At 35.7% G+C, this 19,258-nt stretch overlaps 1 protein-coding gene across 2 annotated transcripts; it reads left to right on the plus strand.

Moving 5' to 3' along the window:
* Window positions 1-767: 767 nt before the first annotated feature.
* LOC110018704 (protein NBR1 homolog) lies at window positions 768-18,470 on the plus strand. 2 transcript variants are annotated; one of them, XM_020716113.1, is made up of 8 exons: window positions 768-1,018; window positions 15,111-16,150; window positions 16,247-16,444; window positions 16,566-16,686; window positions 16,779-17,024; window positions 17,133-17,282; window positions 17,375-18,124; window positions 18,193-18,470. In XM_020716113.1, the coding sequence occupies exons 1-8, from the start codon at window positions 944-946 to the stop codon at window positions 18,292-18,294; spliced, it is 2,682 nt and encodes an 893-aa protein (XP_020571772.1). In that variant the 5' UTR covers window positions 768-943; the 3' UTR covers window positions 18,295-18,470. The 2 variants fall into 2 exon arrangements, with proteins under 2 accessions (XP_020571772.1, XP_020571771.1); XM_020716112.1 differs by having other exon boundaries at window positions 15,111-16,444.
* The last annotated feature ends 788 nt before the right edge of the window (window positions 18,471-19,258 follow it).

Genomic DNA, 19,258 nt, shown 5'->3' on the forward strand with positions numbered 1-19,258 from the left:
CTAAATCAACATAATGAATTGGTAAAAATGATTCGGTAAATATGCTAGAGGCAAATTCTTTGCATTGAAATTAATGAAAAATTAGATCAAAGTGTTGAGAAATCAATAAATAAATAATATTTTGGCTTACAAGTTAAAAATGTGGTGCCCTAAATATAAGTGTCAAAATTCTCATGACATTTTAATCATCATTGTGAAACATTGATAAGATGCTTTAAGCTCAATGCTAATGACAATTAATGGCTTGGAAACAAGTGTATGTGGGAGAGCTTGGGATGTTACCATCATGGTGGGATTTGAGAGAAACTAAGAACCATCAAGTAAAATCCTTCAAGAAAAAATACTTGTAAAATCACTTCTAAGAGTTAATCTAAGAGATTGGATAAGATTTGAGAGGTTCATATATCCACTAATTAAGCAAACATCAAAAATAAAAATTTATTCAATATTTGAATATATTTTTAATGATACACTTATAGTCTTATTCTATCATAAAATTGTTTATTTTCAGTGTACATTTTTATGTTTTTTTTTGATCTGGGATGCATCACATTTGTGTTAAATAGAAGCTTTTTCAAGTGATTGTAATGCTAAGAATAGAATAGTATAAAATTGTCCACTTTGAGGGTCATTTACTTTTCTTCTATCTATTGATACAAATGAGCATGCAAACCTAAGAGCATTATCTTTTCAATATTTCATTATATTATTAATTGCGGCATGCCTTAGCGGTCAAGAAACTCTGGTGCTATTATATAGAGGGGAAGACATTGGCGAGTTATGCCAGGGCTCCCGTGTTTTCATTTTTTCTCTAGCTTCTCAGTAGTAAGCCAGGTCTCCTCGATCTCCCCCCTTCTACCTCTTATATGATCGCTCTTCCATTAGATTAGGGTTAGCTCTCTCTCCTTCAGACTCATAGCTGTTTAGCTTTTACCGGCATACCATGGCCTCGGCGACCTCGTTCTTCTCCATGGGTGATAAGGAAAGAGGTGGAGACGAGGGAAATATTGTGATAAAGGTTCGTTTTTTTCATCGTTTCTCCTCTAATTAATTTGAGTGCTTCCATTACCAATCATGGCATCATCACCAACCTGTCCGTGGCCTGTTGTTATATTTAGGTTTTTATCTGATGTCGTTCAGTGTTGTCGTGCTGGACAGTGATATTATCGTTTTCATGTATATGATTTCAGAAAAAAAAAAAGAAGCGAATTTTGAAGTTTGAATATCTGATTTAATTTTGTCTCGGGTTGTTGAAGTAAACTGAACAGTATCAATTTTTATGCATTTCAGATGGCTGATAGGGTTTTGTTCACCTTGTTTTTCTGCAAATGTTTTTTAAGCTTTATTTAATCTCATTTTCATGGTCACAAGGAGTTCTTCAATTGTATTAACTTTGATGTTTTAAAATAGCTTATGCAGCGTTTTTATGTTCTTGCAATATTTTCTGAAGAATTTGCACATAGTTATACTTATCAGTTTCTATGGTTCATGGACAGCTTAGCTGAACTGCTAATGATGATAAATAGGTGAGATGATCAGGCAGCTTGTTAGCAGGGCTATAATAACTGTCATAGTTATGTTATTAAAATTTATTTATGATAATAAAATTGATGGATCGTGTGAGGGTGTACTTTGTAATAGAAACACATAACATGTAATTGCGTGGATATCATTGTTTATGCAGATGAATGTTGTTTAACTTCGCAAATTGACTAGGTGAGGTTCAGTAACATCTTGATAGATGCAATTCTTAATATTATAGTTAGACTGAGAAGTAGTTTTTGGACTCTTATCCATCATGGAAATGACTCATAAGGCCCCAAATCTTAATTCAAAGAATGAAATGCATACCCATGGGTGTAAAAAGTCTATCTGCACATTAGGAACTAAATTATCCGAATAAGTAAATGATGTATCTTGTATTGTCTAATCCTATTCGTTATCTTTGAAGAAATCCTAGTAAGGTTGTTGAGCTCCTGCTTTGTGTTTTGGGACTTTCCTTTTTTTTATGTGGAGCCATGTTTTTGAAGATATTTGAGGCTGCCTTTGCAATGCATCGAGACAAATTTGTGTGTGCAGAGTATGATTGCTGCTACAATGAACTTGAATTGCTAGCAAGGAAGATATTATGAGGTCTTCTTTGGAGTGTATAAACTTTGTTGATGGTCATTATTAAGCTTTCTAGAAAAGACCTCTTGTCATCGTGTATATTCATGGTGGCAATAGTTTCATTATTTGCTATAAGCATGGAGGGAAAGTCTGTCTATGGTTAAACATCTAAATGATCCAAGGGATCTAGCTTGTTTAGATTATTTTGCGGCCTTTTATCCCAACTTTGAAGAAATCCTAATGATGTTAGTAAACTTTCTCATTGGGTGTGGGACCTTTTTCTGCCAAGCTATGTACTTACAGATATTGGTGGTGGCATTTGGATAGTATTGTGACAAATTTATATGTAGAATATGAGTTATCACTGCTATGGACTTGTATGGCTTGCAAGGAAGCTTCACAATATCTAAGAATTCTTGCTAGGGATTATTACTTTCTCTCATTTGGTTCATTCATGAAACCTATTATACTTCTTTTTGGTCGCATTAACTGCCTTTTGCTTTCCTTAATTATGTTGACCCTTGATGATGTTAGTTATCTTTGGTATTCATTATTTCTTAATCACCTTCCAATTTTTCTCATCTTAACATTGTCCTTTTAATGTTGATTTGTTGAGTAGCTTATCCCCTTGAGTAGCATGCCCTCTTTAGTAGCTATTATAGGTCATATGTCTAGATAAGAGATGCTAAGAATTGATGTTCAGTTGATAGGCAATGATAAACTCATGTCAAAATTTGTGAAATGATACAAATTTGGATTTTTTTGGTAGTTCCATAGTAGTGATTCATCTGAATTTAACTAATTGTGGTGAGAAATAGGCAATGGTTTGCTAGGATTCAAACTCAATGTGATTTTTACATTTATAATTTTCAAATCTATATCTCATAAAAATTTACCAATATCACTAAATTTTAAAAAGTGAGATATGCCTTTTCATGCATGGGTAAAGTGGTATGAAATATTAATGTAAAAATTAAAGTTTAGGTGTTAGATATATAAATACATGGGCATGCATGTAATAAGTCTTCCTAAATTTTTTAGTACGCCACAAGATCATCAGGGAAGTCTTATGCACCTTGAGGGATGTTGACCCATTCTGGGTCATGTTCAAATCAAATTTGACTCTTAAATAATCTCGATTTAGTTTTGAGCAAGTTGGCACTTGTTCGGGCCTTTGATGCCATGTTCATGTCCTACATGATCCATTTATTAGATGCATTATTCTTTAATAGTTTGTGTAAAAACACTTAAGAGTCCGTTTGGGGTGCTTGCAACTATCTGTAAAAGTTGATACAATTTTTGCGGGATTTTTATTTTATTTTAAGCTTCTTTGGATACTATAATCTTTTTTCATTTTTAAAAATTAGATTATAATTTTCTAACTACTATTATACCTGTAGATGTGAAAAGTTGCTCCTGACTACAACAAATTATGAAAAATAGTAAGAAAGTTATAGCTAAATAAATATATGGTATTTTAATAGAAAGAAAAGATGTAAACAAAATGTTTTCAAATGGAGCCTATCGAGAAATTAAACAACGAAAGGAATTTACCAAAGGAAGTTTTGCCTCATACTGGTATAAGGATATGAATTTTGGAATAAATTATTGCTCTTGATGCTACATTTGAAGGATGTACACATCTAAGATTAAAATTGAAATGAGAAATTGATTGCTAAGTTTTCAAATCATATGCCTTAGATTGTCAATCTGTTAAAATCAGCTGTATTTGCGATAAAAATTCTCAAAAACAACCAGATTTATCCAAAAACCTTTGGTTATTCAATCTTAGAATTTTTTTCAAAAACATTCATAGTAATTGACTGTGATAAGCAAAATTGCAAGTTTCATATTTGCCAACCTGTAACAAAAGAAGCTACTGCCCCTTTGTGGATAGCAATAAATAAAGCCTAATATCTATTGCCCGTATACCCATTAATTCCAAACTCTATGGCCCTTATACACTAGCCACTGAATTCGAAACTGTCAAAAAACCCAAATTCTCAAGAAATAGGAATATCGGAACTGCAACAACACATGCCCCTGTAAGCACATATAAGGCAACTAACAAACTCCAAAACAATTGGTTTTCAACTGAGAATAGTTACATTCATTATAGCCTGAGCATTAGGCTATAACAAATAAACTAACCTAATAAAACCTAGTACTAAGAAGCTATCTAACTGGATGTCATTCTTGTAAGTAATCCCGTTGGCATGTTCCAATTTTTTTTTGAAAATTATAAAATGAATTAGAATAAATCAATACAACATTGACAACAACAATAACAAGCCTTTATCCCACAAGTGGGGTTGGCTACATGAATCCTTTTTCTCCATTGCATCCTTTTGATTGTCATATCTTTATTTAATTCTAATATATTGAGATCATTTTTTTGTACAATATGGCCCAAGTCCTTTTAATGTCTTCATCTGACTTTCTTAACATAAGTCGAATCTAAGATATCCCCTAATTGGCTCATCAAAAGCATTTAATGTGACCAACCATCTAAGAAGAGACTCTCTTTAATCTTATTCGCCGTTGAAGCTTCACCAACCTGATCATAGATATATTCATTTTTCATTTTCTCTCAAGTGTCAAGCCACTCATCCACCCAAGTATTCTCATCTCAGCAACACTTAACTTTGTTTTGTGTTTCTCTTTTTATGGCCAACATTCTGCGCCGCTAGAGCATTCCAGGTTTCATCACCATCTTATAAAATTTTTATTTCAGTCTAAATGGTACTTTTCTATAACACAATAGGCTCAAATGCATTTCTCCACTTCAACCAATTAGAATTCTACTAACACAATAGGCTCAAATGCATTTCTCCACTTCAACCAATTAGAATTCTACTAATAACATCCCCATCTATATCACAATCACTTTGGATTATAGACCCGAGATATCTAAAATGTTCACACCTTTTAATGATTTGATCACCCATATTTACAACTTGACCACTGTAGCTACTACTGCTAAAATTACATTCCATGTTTTCAGTTTTAGTTCTTCTCAAACGAAGGCCTTTAGACTCCAATGTTGACCTCGATAATTCAAGTTTTCCTGAAGTCTTTCTCTAGCCTTTTCCATAAGAAGGATATTATCATCGAAAAGCATACACCAAGGTACATCTTCTTGTAAATTTATAGTAAGAGCATCCATAACTAAAGCAAAAAGATAGGGTCTTAAAGCCAATCCCTGATGTAATCCAACTGAAATAGGAAAATTGTTGGTCAATCCTTCTTTGTTGTTGGTCAATCCTTCTTTGAATATGAATAACATCCCTAGTATGAATATCTTTATTGACTTGAATTCAAGTCATATCGATACCTTTCTTCTTTAGAACTCTCTAAATGACTTCTCTTTGAACCTTATTGTGAGCTTCTTCGTAATAAAAATTTTATTATCCTCCTTGTTCTCTCTGTACTTCTCCAACCAACATCTCAGTAAATATATAGCTTCCATGGTAGACCTATCAGGCATAAATCCAAACTGATTATGAGAAATCGTTGTATGATGTCTTAACCTATGTTGAATTACTCTCTTTGATAATTTTAAAGTATGACATATTAATTTAATTCCTCTATAATTTGCAAACTTTTGTGCATGCCCTTTATTCTTAAAAAAATGGGGACCAAAATACTCTTCCTCCATTTCTGAGGCATTTTAGTTTTTAAAAATTTTTTGTGTTTAAAATAATATTAAAGAGTTTAGTAAGCCAATAAACTCTCAAATCTCCTAGTGTTTGATGTGATTCTTTTGACAAGAATAAATATATAAGTTTTTATCAAATGTACTAGTTTTGGATAAATCCATCTCCTATGAATTTATAATTTATTCTTATTAAATAAATCAAAATTTAATTTTTTTATTGTATAATAATTTTGAGTCGTCGCAAGAACGTGTCTTATTAGTGAACAAGATAGTCTCGAAATTCATTATTATTATTTGACACAGTTTTATAATTTATCGCAACTTTAGAAATAAGGATATAATTATCTTGTGTAGTGCCATGTGCTGGTTCAAAAAGAGATGCGAAGAGAATACTTTAAGTGACAACTGGTTCATGGAATAAGGTCAACTCAAAACACATTGAAAATTTATTTAACTCTAGAATTTCTTGGATTTTTTTTTTCAATTTGTAAGAGCATTTTAATGCGTGCAAGATTTTAAATGGCCCCATTTTGTTTGCATTTAATATTTTTACAACTCTTAATGAAAATCTCAATGAATTTAAGAACAGCCTAGTTTTATCACCATGTCTAAATTCATTTATTTTTTATTCATAGCAAAAACGCTTTTAATTATCTAAAATGCCAACTTTTTATTTGAATAATCTCACTTAATTCATGTAAATAAAATGAATTAAAATGCTATGAAACTAAGATGCATTTTAAAACTAATGAAGATCTTTATCTAATTCCTAGATGAAGGGGAGCTTAAAAGCATTCAAATGATGCATATCTAATATGCTTATATGGAGCAATAACATACTAAACAAATTATTTCAAATGGGTTAAATTTGGCTTTCGAGCTTTGAATTGACATGATGTATCACGTTTAAAATTTAAGATTTATTTTTATGATGTTCATTATTAAGGAATTCCTTAAAACATTGATGCATTGTGAGTTGTTTCGTAAGGTTCCTGCTTTGAATTAATATATTGCTAAACCATGTACCAAGTCAAAATCAACTTCATTTTGACCAATCTTCATACGAGTTATTTTAACAATTAATTCATTAATAATTGCTTTTTCTAGATTGTTCAATTGCTCTATCAACTGACATCAAATATGATTGGTTTAGTTTTAAATTCAAAAATGTACTTTCATCCTATAAAAAGTTTAGATTCAGATATGATTCCATACTTAATTTTAGTCTCAAATTCAAATTTTGCTATTGATTAAGTATATATTTCAAGTTTATAAGTATATGAAGACTAATATTAAAAATAATCTAATGTCGATTGTCTTCTAATTGCACTGGTGTGAAGCTTTTGCATAGTTTGGGAATATGCTTTGATGCTTTCGACAACACGAACTGCTCCAGGCAGAGTAGTTGTTTTCCCCTCGATACATATCCTGGAGGTTTGTTTGGATCATGTAGCAACTCTGCTCGTATTTTCCTCAACCCTTCATTCTGCTCATTTTCCCGTCTCAGGGCTTACCAATCTACGAGGAAGGGTACCGATAATGTTTTTAGTGTGGGCTCCATTATCTTTCTTGACTGTGCATTTGCAGTTTTTTTTTTCATTTTTGACAACTATGGAATCTCAAAGTGCATTTGCAGTTTTTTTTTTTTTCATTTTTGACAACTATGGAATCTCAAAATTATGTCCTAGTAATTCAGATAGCCTTTTTTGATGCTCCTCATTCATCAACCTTTGAAGAAAATAGTGTAACAAAATATTATAGAAGTAACCATGTGTAATAATAAGATTTGTAAATGTGTTACGAATCAGAGTCAAAATCAGCGATTAAATTATAGTAGATATGTGGGAAAACCCGAGATAGGTAAAATTTGATCGTCTCTCCACAAATGTTAGACCTCACTAGGAACACAGAAAAAAAAAACTGTAGCCAATCAAAACATAAAATAAACCCTAGCCCATTAGCCATAATAAAAACCCTCTAAAGTTGATTCAAATTTCCCCCAATACCCCCTTTAATTCTCATCTTGTACGTGATTAATGGCTGTGTGAGCCCCACCTGAAAGCTGGAACCGTCTTCTATGGATTTTTCCTCTAGCCTGGGCCGATTGGCTTTGGCTTGGTCGGCTAGTCGACTGTCTAGAGGTTCGGCTCTCTCGTATGTAGTTACAGAAGCAAGCGAATCAACACGACCCGCCTAAAGAAATACCTTCTCTTCAAGTTTGAATGATGGAAATTGCTTTTGTGTTACTTTGTAAGGCTTCTACGTTGCTTCATAATCTGACATATCTTTCCATTTAGTAGTAGCTTCTTTACTCGCACTCATATCTCTAAATGTTCTAGGATCACCTCCATGTAATCTGTCAGTGTCGGTGGTAGTGAAGACAAGTTTATGATCTCCGATAGCACTTCTCAGCTACGAAGCATGAAAGACTGGATGTACTGCTGATGATCGTGGTAACATCAAACGGTAGACCATTGCTTGATGCATGTCGTAATCTCATAGGGTTCAATGAATTGTGAAGAAAGTTTCTCGCTCCATCTTACCAATTTATTCTGTCGGTAGGGCCTCAACTTCAAGTAAAACCATGTCTTCGCGTTCAAATTGTTTCTCGTAAACCATGTCAGTTGTGTTCGAATTGTATCTCTCCTATATCCATCTGCTTTCCTAATCATGATCTGTTAAGCTCTTATTAGTTGCCTTTTAAGCTTTGCCAATATCCTGTCCTTCTCCAAGTATCAGCTGACACTGATATCAGTCTAGATAATATATCAGGTGAGGTGGATCCCTCCCACATAGAGTCTTGAAAGCGGTTGTTTGTGATGTAGTATGGTACAAGTATTATACAAATATTCAACTTACACAATTCACTTGGCACAAATCTTCAACGTATTTGATACGAAACAAAGCTTTGGCATACCAGTCGACATTGAATATTGGTGTTGATTATATATCAGGTGAGGGGGATCTCACTCATACTAAATTTTGAAAGGGTTGTCTATGTTGTAGTTTGGTACGAAGTATTATACAAATATTCAGCTCACACAGTCCAATTAGCCCAAAGCTTCAGCTTATTTGATACAAACAACGCAAATGTGTCTCCACACTTCTATTGACTACCTCCATCTGGCCATCGATCTGGTGATAATATGTTGTGCTTCTTTTAAGGATTGTTTCTTGTAACCTGAATATCACATTCTAGAATTGGCCGAGGAACATCTTGTCCTTGGTTGATATAATAGATTCTAGCACTTTGTGGAAATGGACCACTTCCCATATGAACACCGTAGTGATTCAAAAGTGTAGGGTGTCATAATGAAATGAAATGTGCATACTTGTTCAAGCTATCCGATACCACCAAGATCTTTGTAAACGCTTTTGATCGTGACAACCCCTCTATAAATCCACTGTCACTTCTTCCCAAACCTTCTCGGGTAAAGGTAAATGTTGTATTAACCCTCCTGGCGCCATGGTTAAGTATTTGTGCCATTGGTACACATTGCACCTTACCATAATATCCTCTACCTCTGCGCATATCCTGGATGATTGTTCATATCCTGCAGTAACTGTACCAGAATTTTCCTCAGCCCTTCATCATGCTTGCTCTTCCGTCTCAGGGCTACCCAATCTAGAACAAAGGGTACCAATTATTTGGTCAGCTGGGGCTCCTCTACCTTTCTCGACAGTGCGTCCCCAACTTTATTCTTCAATCCTGATCGGTATTGAATCTCAAAATCATATCCTAGTATTTTGGATAACCACCTCTGATCTTCCTCAGTCAGCATCCTTTGTTCCAAAGGATATTTTAAGCTGCTCTTATTTGTCTTAAATAAAAAGTGTTGCCCAAATAAGTAAGACCGCCACTTCTAAATGGCTAAGATAATAGCCATCAACTCTCACTCGTACATTAACTTGAGCATTGCTCTAGCTGTGAGCACTTACCCTAACACATTCGTTTCTACCACGGATGGTCTACTAAAATTTAGAAGTGCTAATAGTAGAGCCTGGTCATCACATCTCTTCAGATGCTCGAAGGCCTGTATTGTTGCTTCCCCCTATTTGAAAATGTCTTTTTCAACTGCTCCGTCAGCGACTATGTTATCATGACATTCCCCCTCATGAATATTGAGTAATATCCGCTTAGATGTGAGAAATCTCTCAACTCCAAATTCTTTGGTAAAGGCCTGTCCACCATAATCTTGATTTTGGACTGGTTCGCTGTTACTCCAACCTTGGTTGCCACTTGCCCTAGGTAATCAACCTTTAACTGTGCAAATGAATAATTCTTCAAGTTAGCGTACAACTGGTGCTACCTCAACGTCTCCAAGACTATTCTAAGGTGCCCCATATGTTCTGCCTCTGTACGACTGTAGACTAGAATGCCATCGAAGAAGACAAACGAATTTTCTGAGGTAATGCTAAAAAGCTTGATTCATGAGAGTTTAAAATGTGGTCGGAACATTGGTGAGGCTAAATAACATTATCAAAAACTTGTAATGTTTTTCTTGTGCCTTGAATGCTGTCTTGTTCACATTAATTGGATTCATCTTGATCTGGTGGCATCCCAACTTAATATCAATTTTTGATAAAATGACTGCCTCATAAAGTTCATCTAGCAACTCATCAATCATAGGGATAGCGAACTTAACCATTATAATTTCCTTTTGTTCAATGCCTGGTAGTCCACACCAAATTGTGAGCAACTTTTTTTTTCTTTACCAGTAGGATTGGACTCGAAAAAAATTGCTCACACTAGCTGTGATAATTTCATTTTTGAGTAACTCTCATATCAACTTCTCTATTTCATCATTTTTAATCTGAAGATACCAGTGTGGTTTGACACTGATAGGAGGGGCACTCTCCTTTAAGATAATACCGTGCTCATGCTCTCTCGGTGGGTAATCCGTTCGACTGCTGAAAAATTTCGGGAAACAGTTGTAGGAGCTACCGAACACCGTTGGAGAACTCTTATGACTTGGGACCCCGAATCTCCTCTATACTTTGCAACTCCACCAAATAGTTTAACCCTACTCGCCGTATCATTTTTACCATAATCATAAGTGAGACCATGGTTCTGCATTGGCTAGCATCTCCTCTCAGCATCATCTTCCTACCCTCCACCTTGAACTCTTTCATCTGAGATTTCCAGTCCATCTTTGTCCCGTCAAGCTTCTGTAGTCACTCATCCCCAAAGGTGCATTAGTGTTGCCCTAGTCCAAGAGAAGGAAGTCCTCCACCACTTGTAGACCATGTAGTGTTGCGCCATGTAGTATTAGAACTAATCCCTTTCAAATTTCCTAACTTTTCTCCACTTTCCTGCCCCCATCATAGCTCTAAAACTCTCCGTTTCTACCAACCCCATCTCTAGCTGATCTACGACCCGATTTGATATGAAATTATTTGTGGCCCTGCTATTAGCCAACACCACAAGCAGCTGCTCCCTAATCCGTTCCCACTTTCATAGTGTGATTCAGAGTAAATCCCACCAATGAATTGAGGCATACCTTCTCTTCATAAAAGTGTAAATGCTCCCCTTCCTCTAACGTGTCTTCCTTCAACTCCTCACTATTCGTCTCTTCCCCCTCAGGAACTAAAAGAACTTGAAGCGCTCTCCCTTACAACGGTGGCATGGGTGTTCTTCTTGTCATATTGAAAACGTAATCCTTTCGCTCTCTTTTCTTGCATTTCTGCCTCAGTGAGGCGCTTGAAATTGCCCCTGGAATGGGTCCCCCTATTTCTCTCCTTTGGAGCTTCTTTTTGAAACGATATCGTCTGGGTCCTCAGTATCATTGTCGTTGAGGCACTCTTGTAAAATCCTCTTGTGGTGCCGTTGTTGTTGGTATTCTTTATATGTTTCTTGTCTTCCACCATCTGGACTAGCTCCATCATCTTCCTCATTCCTTGCGATCTTAATGGTTGGAGGGCTGCTCGAACGTGCGATCTTAATGGTCGGAGGGCTGCTCGAACGTTAGTTCTAGGCCTTGCTCTCCATTATTGTTGTAAAAATACACCTCAGCCACTCCCGAAAATACCTCGAACCTCTCCTTGTATTTTGTGACCGTTATCTCCTAAGTTAAAGCATAAAATAGCTCATATAGGTATCTTTTCCGAATAACTTGGAAACATTCCAACTTCTCCCATGAACAGATCGGTTACCTCGCCTCCATCCATTGAAATTATGCTGCGGCTTTTCCCTTTAAACATAATTCTGTTGACATGAGCTTCTCTTCCTCAATTAACCCATTTACTGCAAAGTATCACTCCACCTGATACACCCACCCATGTGTGACTTCCTCTTTGAAGATTGGCATCTTCAGTTTCCTCTCCCTTGCATCGCCATCCCAACTTTCCTCACTTCGAAGTTTCCTCCCATGTGTTTAGGGTGAAACTCTCTTATTCGGTCATAGCCATACCCCACTCCTGTTTCTTTCTTTCCTTCTCCGTGCTCCTCATACCCCTTGAATAACCCCTCTAAATTTCGGCTCACCCCTCTCCATCAGAAGTTTCTACTCCCATCCTTTTTGGAGTCCTAGGGGAAGCTTCTGATGGTAGAAGCTTTCTTCTTCATGGTCGTCTTGTTTGATCTCTTTTCCTTTCCATTTGGCCAAGAACTCCCTGATTAACTCCCGGTTAGGGTTTGTAATTCTTGTCATCAGCGGGATCTTGGATTACATCTCAATGAGCCTCTTTTATCATCTCTTTAAGGCTTGAATTAATTCTCCATTCGATTCTCCATGGAAGCAAACCTCTCAAGGGGACCTCCATTTAGTTTTCCTTGGAAGAAAACCTATCCTCTATGGTAGCGAACATTTTTTCCATCCCCGATCTTATTTGTCCAACTTTTTTTTCCAATGCATCCACTTTCTTTGTTGTCATTCCTCCAAGTTCTGGCTTTGATACCAATTTGTTGCGAACCAAAGTTAAATCAACGAGCATTTTGCAATAGATATGTGGGAAAGCCCAATACAGAGCATATTTGATTAATATCAAAGCATACAACGAGATACAAGGGATGATCTAAAATTTGAGAGGTAGATCATTTCTCTGCCAAACCTTGACACCATCAAGAATACAAAACAAAAAACAAAAAAATTGCAGTCAATCAAAACATAAAATAAGCCACTACCAATTAGAAAAAAATGAATTAAAAAAAATATAAAATAAGTCATGTCTAATTAGAAATAATAATTACTCTTCGAAATCCATTCAACTTTCCCCCCAATACTCTCTTTATTTCCCTGTTTTTTTATGTGATTAGCTGTTGTGTGGGACCCACTCAAAAGTTGGAACTGTTTCCTAGGGATTCTGTCTCGCTAGGTTGGGCTGGCTGGTCTAGCTGGGTCTGACCGGTCCTGACCGGCCTTCTTTGGACCGGCGGCTCGTCTGGAGGCTCGGCTCTCCCATGTGCAGTTGCAAGCATATCAAAATCTTTGTATAATCTTCAAATATGCTAGAATCTTTTTGATGATGAACTAGAAAATTGATTATACAATTCGTATCCATATTCATCAAATGGTAATTCTTAATTTTCGTTAAGTTTATGTTTCTTGTTGATTTTATTTTAGTTGAAATGTTTGCTGAAAGAATTAAATATGTTATTGCTAATTTTTTTCTTACTATAGATTTTAGAAATTAAATATTTGTTAATGCTAAAATTATTTCTTCCAAATTATTGATCCTCTTTGAAAATTTTCCAAGTTTGTGAGTTCCATCAAACGTAAAGTATAGAACTGTAAACCACATTATCGTTATAATTTTATTGGATAAAATCATAATCTATCCGATTTCATTTAAATTGTCTTGTTAGTTGAATGGTTATATTGGTCTAATTTATACCTGTTACATTTATTTGACAATATGCATTTTTAAGCTATGCTACTAATTTGATTTCAGGGTACTTTAAGGCAATGCTCTTAAAAGCGTGCTTGCGGAGCATAACAAATCAGCGTGTTTCGAAGCGCTGAAGTTAATTTGTAATTTTTAAGTTTTTAATTATTACAACATACAATTAGAAATTGTTTGAAATTTTTATTTTAATAAATACAAGAATTATAACTTAAATGATAATTTAATATGCTTGGATAACTTTGAAGAAAACTCCGAGAAATTAGAACCATGTGAGAGCAATGAGCTGTCACGATTTAGCAAAAATCAAGGACACCTGAAAATTAATGACAAGATATTTAGAGAAGTTAGAAGAGGAAATAATTCACCCAGTAAAAAAAAAAAAAATTCAAGTCTCACATTAGTACAAGTTGTTTTTATTCAAGAAATGGATGCACTTGTATCGCATTCAATGGTATAAGACATTTTGCTTGCGCACTAAGATTAAAACTTGAAAAAAAAATTATTGAATCAAAGTTATTGAGTTTTATGCCTTCGTCGTATGCATTTAGCATGCGGATTTTAAAATTCTCTGGAATGCAGTAGTAATAAATTGACTGCAATAGGAAAAACTGCTAGTCCCATAAACGTTAATCTGTAACAAAGGAAGCCACCACCTTTCTGTGGATAGCAACAGTATGGCAAGGATGCAGCAACACTTCACCCAAAATCCACATTACTGGGAACTGATTATAACTCCAAAGCAAGGAAATTTGAATTGTAATTTTGAACTTGAGAATAACCACAGCCATAATGACATGAATTTAGACCAAACCATATAAACCTGCCTCATATGAGGAATCAACCAGAGATAATTTAAATCTCTCATAAATATTCAGCTTCTCCATCTTCTAAAATAGAAATTGAAAGCTACAAAGTAAAATAAAATGAACTTGTGAGAAAAATAATGTTAGATCATTACTTGATGGAATGCTTTTGACGAAATTAAACAATGAATTGTATCACAAACTTTAATTACTCCACATCAAAAGAAAATTAGAAGAGGAAAAACATGACGCCCTTCTCCTTTTGTTCTATTCTATCACCACACCATAGTTATGCATCAATGAATGGAGAAGTGGAAGCTTAACCTTGCTTTCATCCAACTTGCATTTCTTTTCAAGAGTTAATTTATCTAAACTAGGCAACTTTTCATGCAAAAAATATACAATATTTATCTAATCTTTTTTTTATAGTGTTGCATTAGTAGCAACTTGGCATGTAAATAACAATTGACATTTCTTACTCGATTTGGTTTTAACTTCTATTTAATCATTTTTAAATGTAAGGACTTTTTCAATGATTGCAATCAAGAAAATACTAAATCTTACCTCACAATCCTTTTGTAGATATATTATTTTGAAATTATACTTCTACCAGCTGTTGAGATTCGATTATTTTTTTTTCAGGTTTCAGCTACTAAGCTGCAATTTCATAATTTTTTTTTTCTTTTCGCTTGCAGGTAAAATATTGTGATACCCTTAGGCGTTTCAGTGTTTACGTCCATCGACAGCTCATGATCATTGATTATGACATGGATAAACTCAGAACAAAAATATCTAGTCTCTTCAATTTCAGTGATGATGCAGTTCTAGTTCTTACCTATACTGATGAAGATGGTGATGTGGTGGCTTTAGACAATAATGATGAATTGCGTGATGCTGTTTTAAGTCAAAGGCTAAATCCTCTAAGAATAAATGTTCAGCTAAAACCTTATTCAACTGATGGTTCTTATTCAACTTATTCACCTCTAAGAATAAATGTTCAGCTAAAACCTTATTCAACTGATGGTTCTTATTCAAGACCAAACGGTGTGAGAAGTTCTGATAATAATTCTGACATAAGATCTGATTCAGCAAGTCCATACCATAGTAGGTTTCCTGGACTTGCAGTTGCATTGAATTCTACTGTTGAAAAGTCACTGAAGCCTGTTCCTGATCCAATTCGTGGAGTCCTCACAAATATTTCTCGTGATGTGATAAAAACTGCATCAACTGCACCCGTTCTGAGCGAACTTCTGTCGCTCTTATCAAAGATGCAAATTTCCAATATTTCTCAATCTTCTCAGGAACATATTAGCAAACCAGTGGACAAGTCCTGTGGGTCACCTTCTAAGGTAGCAGACCTTAATACCTTTGATGAACCCAAAGTTTCAATTGATCTACAAAATCAATTACCCAAAGTCCCTGAAAATACTCCAAAGATGCCTGAAGTTGGTCAATCGTGCCGTTGTTTGGGATCCATAAACTATGCCACTGTGGATTTTGATCCGAATATGAGCAATGAGCATGGAAAGTCTGGGTTGGATGTTGAGCCTCCCATTCCATTTGATACTCTGGGTGGTGATGCTACCGTGGGGATTTTTGAGCCTTTTGACGAACCAAACCCCTTTGTTGCTTCAACGTTTATGTGTGGAAATGCCAGGACTGAGAGGCGGCCTTCTGAGGATACTAGTCAGCTCCCGTTTGGTTTCACATCTCAGGGTGATGCCATAGGAAACAGGCATGCTGGTTCTTCTACAAATCATTGTTCTAATACGAGACCTTCTGATCTTACTAGTCACTGTCCTTTTAATACAGTTTTCTTTCCCCCTAACAGTGATTCTAGCTGCAAGGGAATTACCTCGGGGAAAAGGCGTGGAGATCCAACTTCATTTTCTTGCCATTCTCCAATGCTACATCCTTACAGGAGGTCATCTATTTGTCACGACCACCCATCACGCACTTTCCACAAGGGTGTCATATGTGATGGTTGTGGAATGCACCCTATTATGGGACCAAGATACAAGTCTACTGTGTGAGGAGCTACTTCTCTTGCATGCACTTTTATTATTTCAATTATATGTCTTCTGATTTTAATAAATTACTTTGGCCACATGGCTGCACAGTTTGATTCACTATGACTTTTCTTACTGCAGGAAAGAAAATTATGATTTATGCAGTACTTGTTTCCGGAATATGGGCAAAGAAACTGAGTATACTAGAATTGATTGGTCTGCCTTCCGTTTTCCTAAGCTAAAGAAAGACCACCACAAGCATGTATGATTTTTAGTTTGCTTCTTCACGATTAACATTATTACACTTATCACCATTTGACGATGTTCTTATTGCATCTTTTCTTCCTATTTCAGAAGCATAGAAATCGACTCTTATCGATGATTGAAGCCCATAATAGGGTGATGGTTCCAAGGTCAAAGCTTGGGAGTTGCTTCATTCGAGATGTAACTGTCTGGGATGGAACTGTGATGCGTCCTTCGTCTCAATTTACAAAAATATGGAGGATGCGCAACAATGGTGCAATTGCCTGGCCATCTGGTACCCAACTTGTGTGGGTTAGAGGACATCACTTGGGAAGCCAAAACTCAGCTGAATTAGAGGTTTTGCACTTTTTTTTTTTTAATTAAACTGATTTCATTTGGCATTATTCAGTTATTTGAAACTTTAGGTTGACATGAATTTCTGTTTATGCTTCTAATAAATGCAAGATTCCCGAGATGGGATTTCCTGTGGATGAGGAACTTGACGTTGCAGTTGATTTTGTAGCACCATTAGTGCTAGGTCAATACACGTCATACTGGCAGATGATGTCTCCTTCTGGTCATAAGTTTGGAGATGAAGTTTGGGTCGTTATCCAGGTCTTGAAAGTTTTCTTGCACCCCATTTAATTATTATCTTGTTAGCAAACTATCTTCGTGCATGTTAACTGTATGCAATTTTTTCAACACAGGTTGATGATAAACCATTAGTAGCTTCTTCTAGTGCTGCCCCTGCTTTTCTCAACCTGAACTTGCCCCCTGAAATTAGTTACCCGAACGATGAAGTCATGTATACTGATCCCTTGGATTTCATCGCTGCTGAATCAGAAGAAAATGCGTTGTTAGAGGAACTATTAAAACCTGTGGGTCATGATATGTTGAAGAAGGATGGTGACTCATTTCTGAAACCCTCTGGTGCTTCTTCTTTCATTGATTCCCCAGTATTGCACATTGAGGTCCCTATATCCTCTTCTCCAGTTCAAAATCCTTCCATTGATGTCCAAGAATCCTTGCCCCAAGTTCTGAATCCTGTGAATCCTTACATGCCAAATTCAGATAATACGTCGGCCTCAAGTGACATTCTAGCTTCATCTTTAATAGTTTCCTCTGCATCGCTCATTGAGGACCCAAAATCCTCTTCTCCTGTTTCAAACTCTGCCATGGATATCCCAGATCCTTTACCCCCAGTTTCATATCCTCTCATTGATATTTACTATCCATCAAACCCTCCTCCAAATTCCAATCCCCCTCCTTCGGATGTTCTCACTGAACAGAACACTGTAGAGCAAAGCTTGCTGAGAGAGCTTGAAGAGATGGGCTTCAAGCAGATTGACCTGAACAAAGAAATCCTCAGGCAGAATCATTATGATCTGGAGCAATCAGTGGAGCATCTCTGTAGCTTTGATGAATGGGATCCTCTTCTCAAAGAGCTGCAGGAAATGGTAATTATTTTTGAGCCTGTTCTAGTTAAATTAGATGGGTGGCTGATGTTAGTAATATTATATTGCAGGGTTTTAATAACAGAGAGCTGAACAGGAAGCTGTTGTCAAAGAATGGTGGAAGCATTAAGCGAGTTGTAATGGAGCTTATTACTGGAGAGAAGGGTGAATAGTTTCAGTATAAATATTAATATGTGGTGGGTACAAGATACTGTTTTTATTATCTGTTTATCCAGCTTTGATGTGTAATTTAACTTGAAATTGCACCCTTTACATGTATTTAAGTACTTGTTACAACTCTTGCTACGATCTGGTATTGTGTAAATATACGCAGTAGCTGCATTCAAAATACTGCATATCACTCGGTGTGCTTATCTATAATCAAAGTTTTGAAGGCAAATAAAACTTTAGATGAGATGCAACAGATTTTACCCTTAATTTTTAAGGACATTTTGATGTGAAGTTTGTGTTTTTGCATAGGCGCAAGCCTCAGTGATTAATTATCCATTCTATTAACGAGAGCATTTTTTTTATTAATGTCTGTCATTAATACACTGGTGGTGGCAATTTAGGGGTTTTATATTGTGAAATTTGATTGTATTTTAGATTTTAGAAATTTATTACTATAAGCTTTAAAACATATTGTTGAGGGAATGATTGATGAAGTCAATTAAATTAATATCTGATGTCGTCATGGTCTCTATCAGCAACTGTGGGTTGTTCTGTCAATGGGAATCTTATAAACATAGTCATAGAAGAGAATTTTGTAAACTTAGAGGTGAAGTTTATATAAGGGGATTAATTTGAGATAATTTTAGCTAATAGTGGACTTTATGTTGTATCGAATGTATCCTATATTTCATATCTCAAAGAATACAGTCATTGGAGAAAATATATGCTTCGATCGTTGGCGTACTTCAACGGTGTCATACGACGGCAACTACCCTGCAGAGGGTTCAGGACAAATGCTTTTTTGGGTGAAGGCTGGCAGAGCCACCCTAACATAGAACATGGGCTATCCGTGCTAGTGTATGTTGATTTGAGAGAGAATTTAGTAGTATATATGATGTGATGTTGGCCTTATGTGAGGTTAGGTTAATCATAAATTTGTCACCCTTGAGAAACTAGTGCCGAGTT

The sequence above is a fragment of the Phalaenopsis equestris genome, unplaced genomic scaffold (assembly GCF_001263595.1).
Source record: "Phalaenopsis equestris unplaced genomic scaffold, ASM126359v1 Scaffold000032, whole genome shotgun sequence".
NCBI lineage: Eukaryota > Viridiplantae > Streptophyta > Magnoliopsida > Asparagales > Orchidaceae > Phalaenopsis > Phalaenopsis equestris.

Bases quoted from the DNA above. Each gene is read 5' to 3' on its own strand.
- LOC110018704 (XM_020716112.1), top strand. From the start codon at position 944: ATGGCCTCGGCGACCTCGTTCTTCTCCATGGGTGATAAGGAAAGAGGT. The intron at 16,445-16,565 runs GTGAGGAGCTAC...TTCTTACTGCAG, and splicing joins CCAAGATACAAGTCTACTGT to GAAAGAAAATTATGATTTAT. The intron at 17,025-17,132 runs GTTTTGCACTTT...AATAAATGCAAG, and splicing joins AAAACTCAGCTGAATTAGAG to ATTCCCGAGATGGGATTTCC.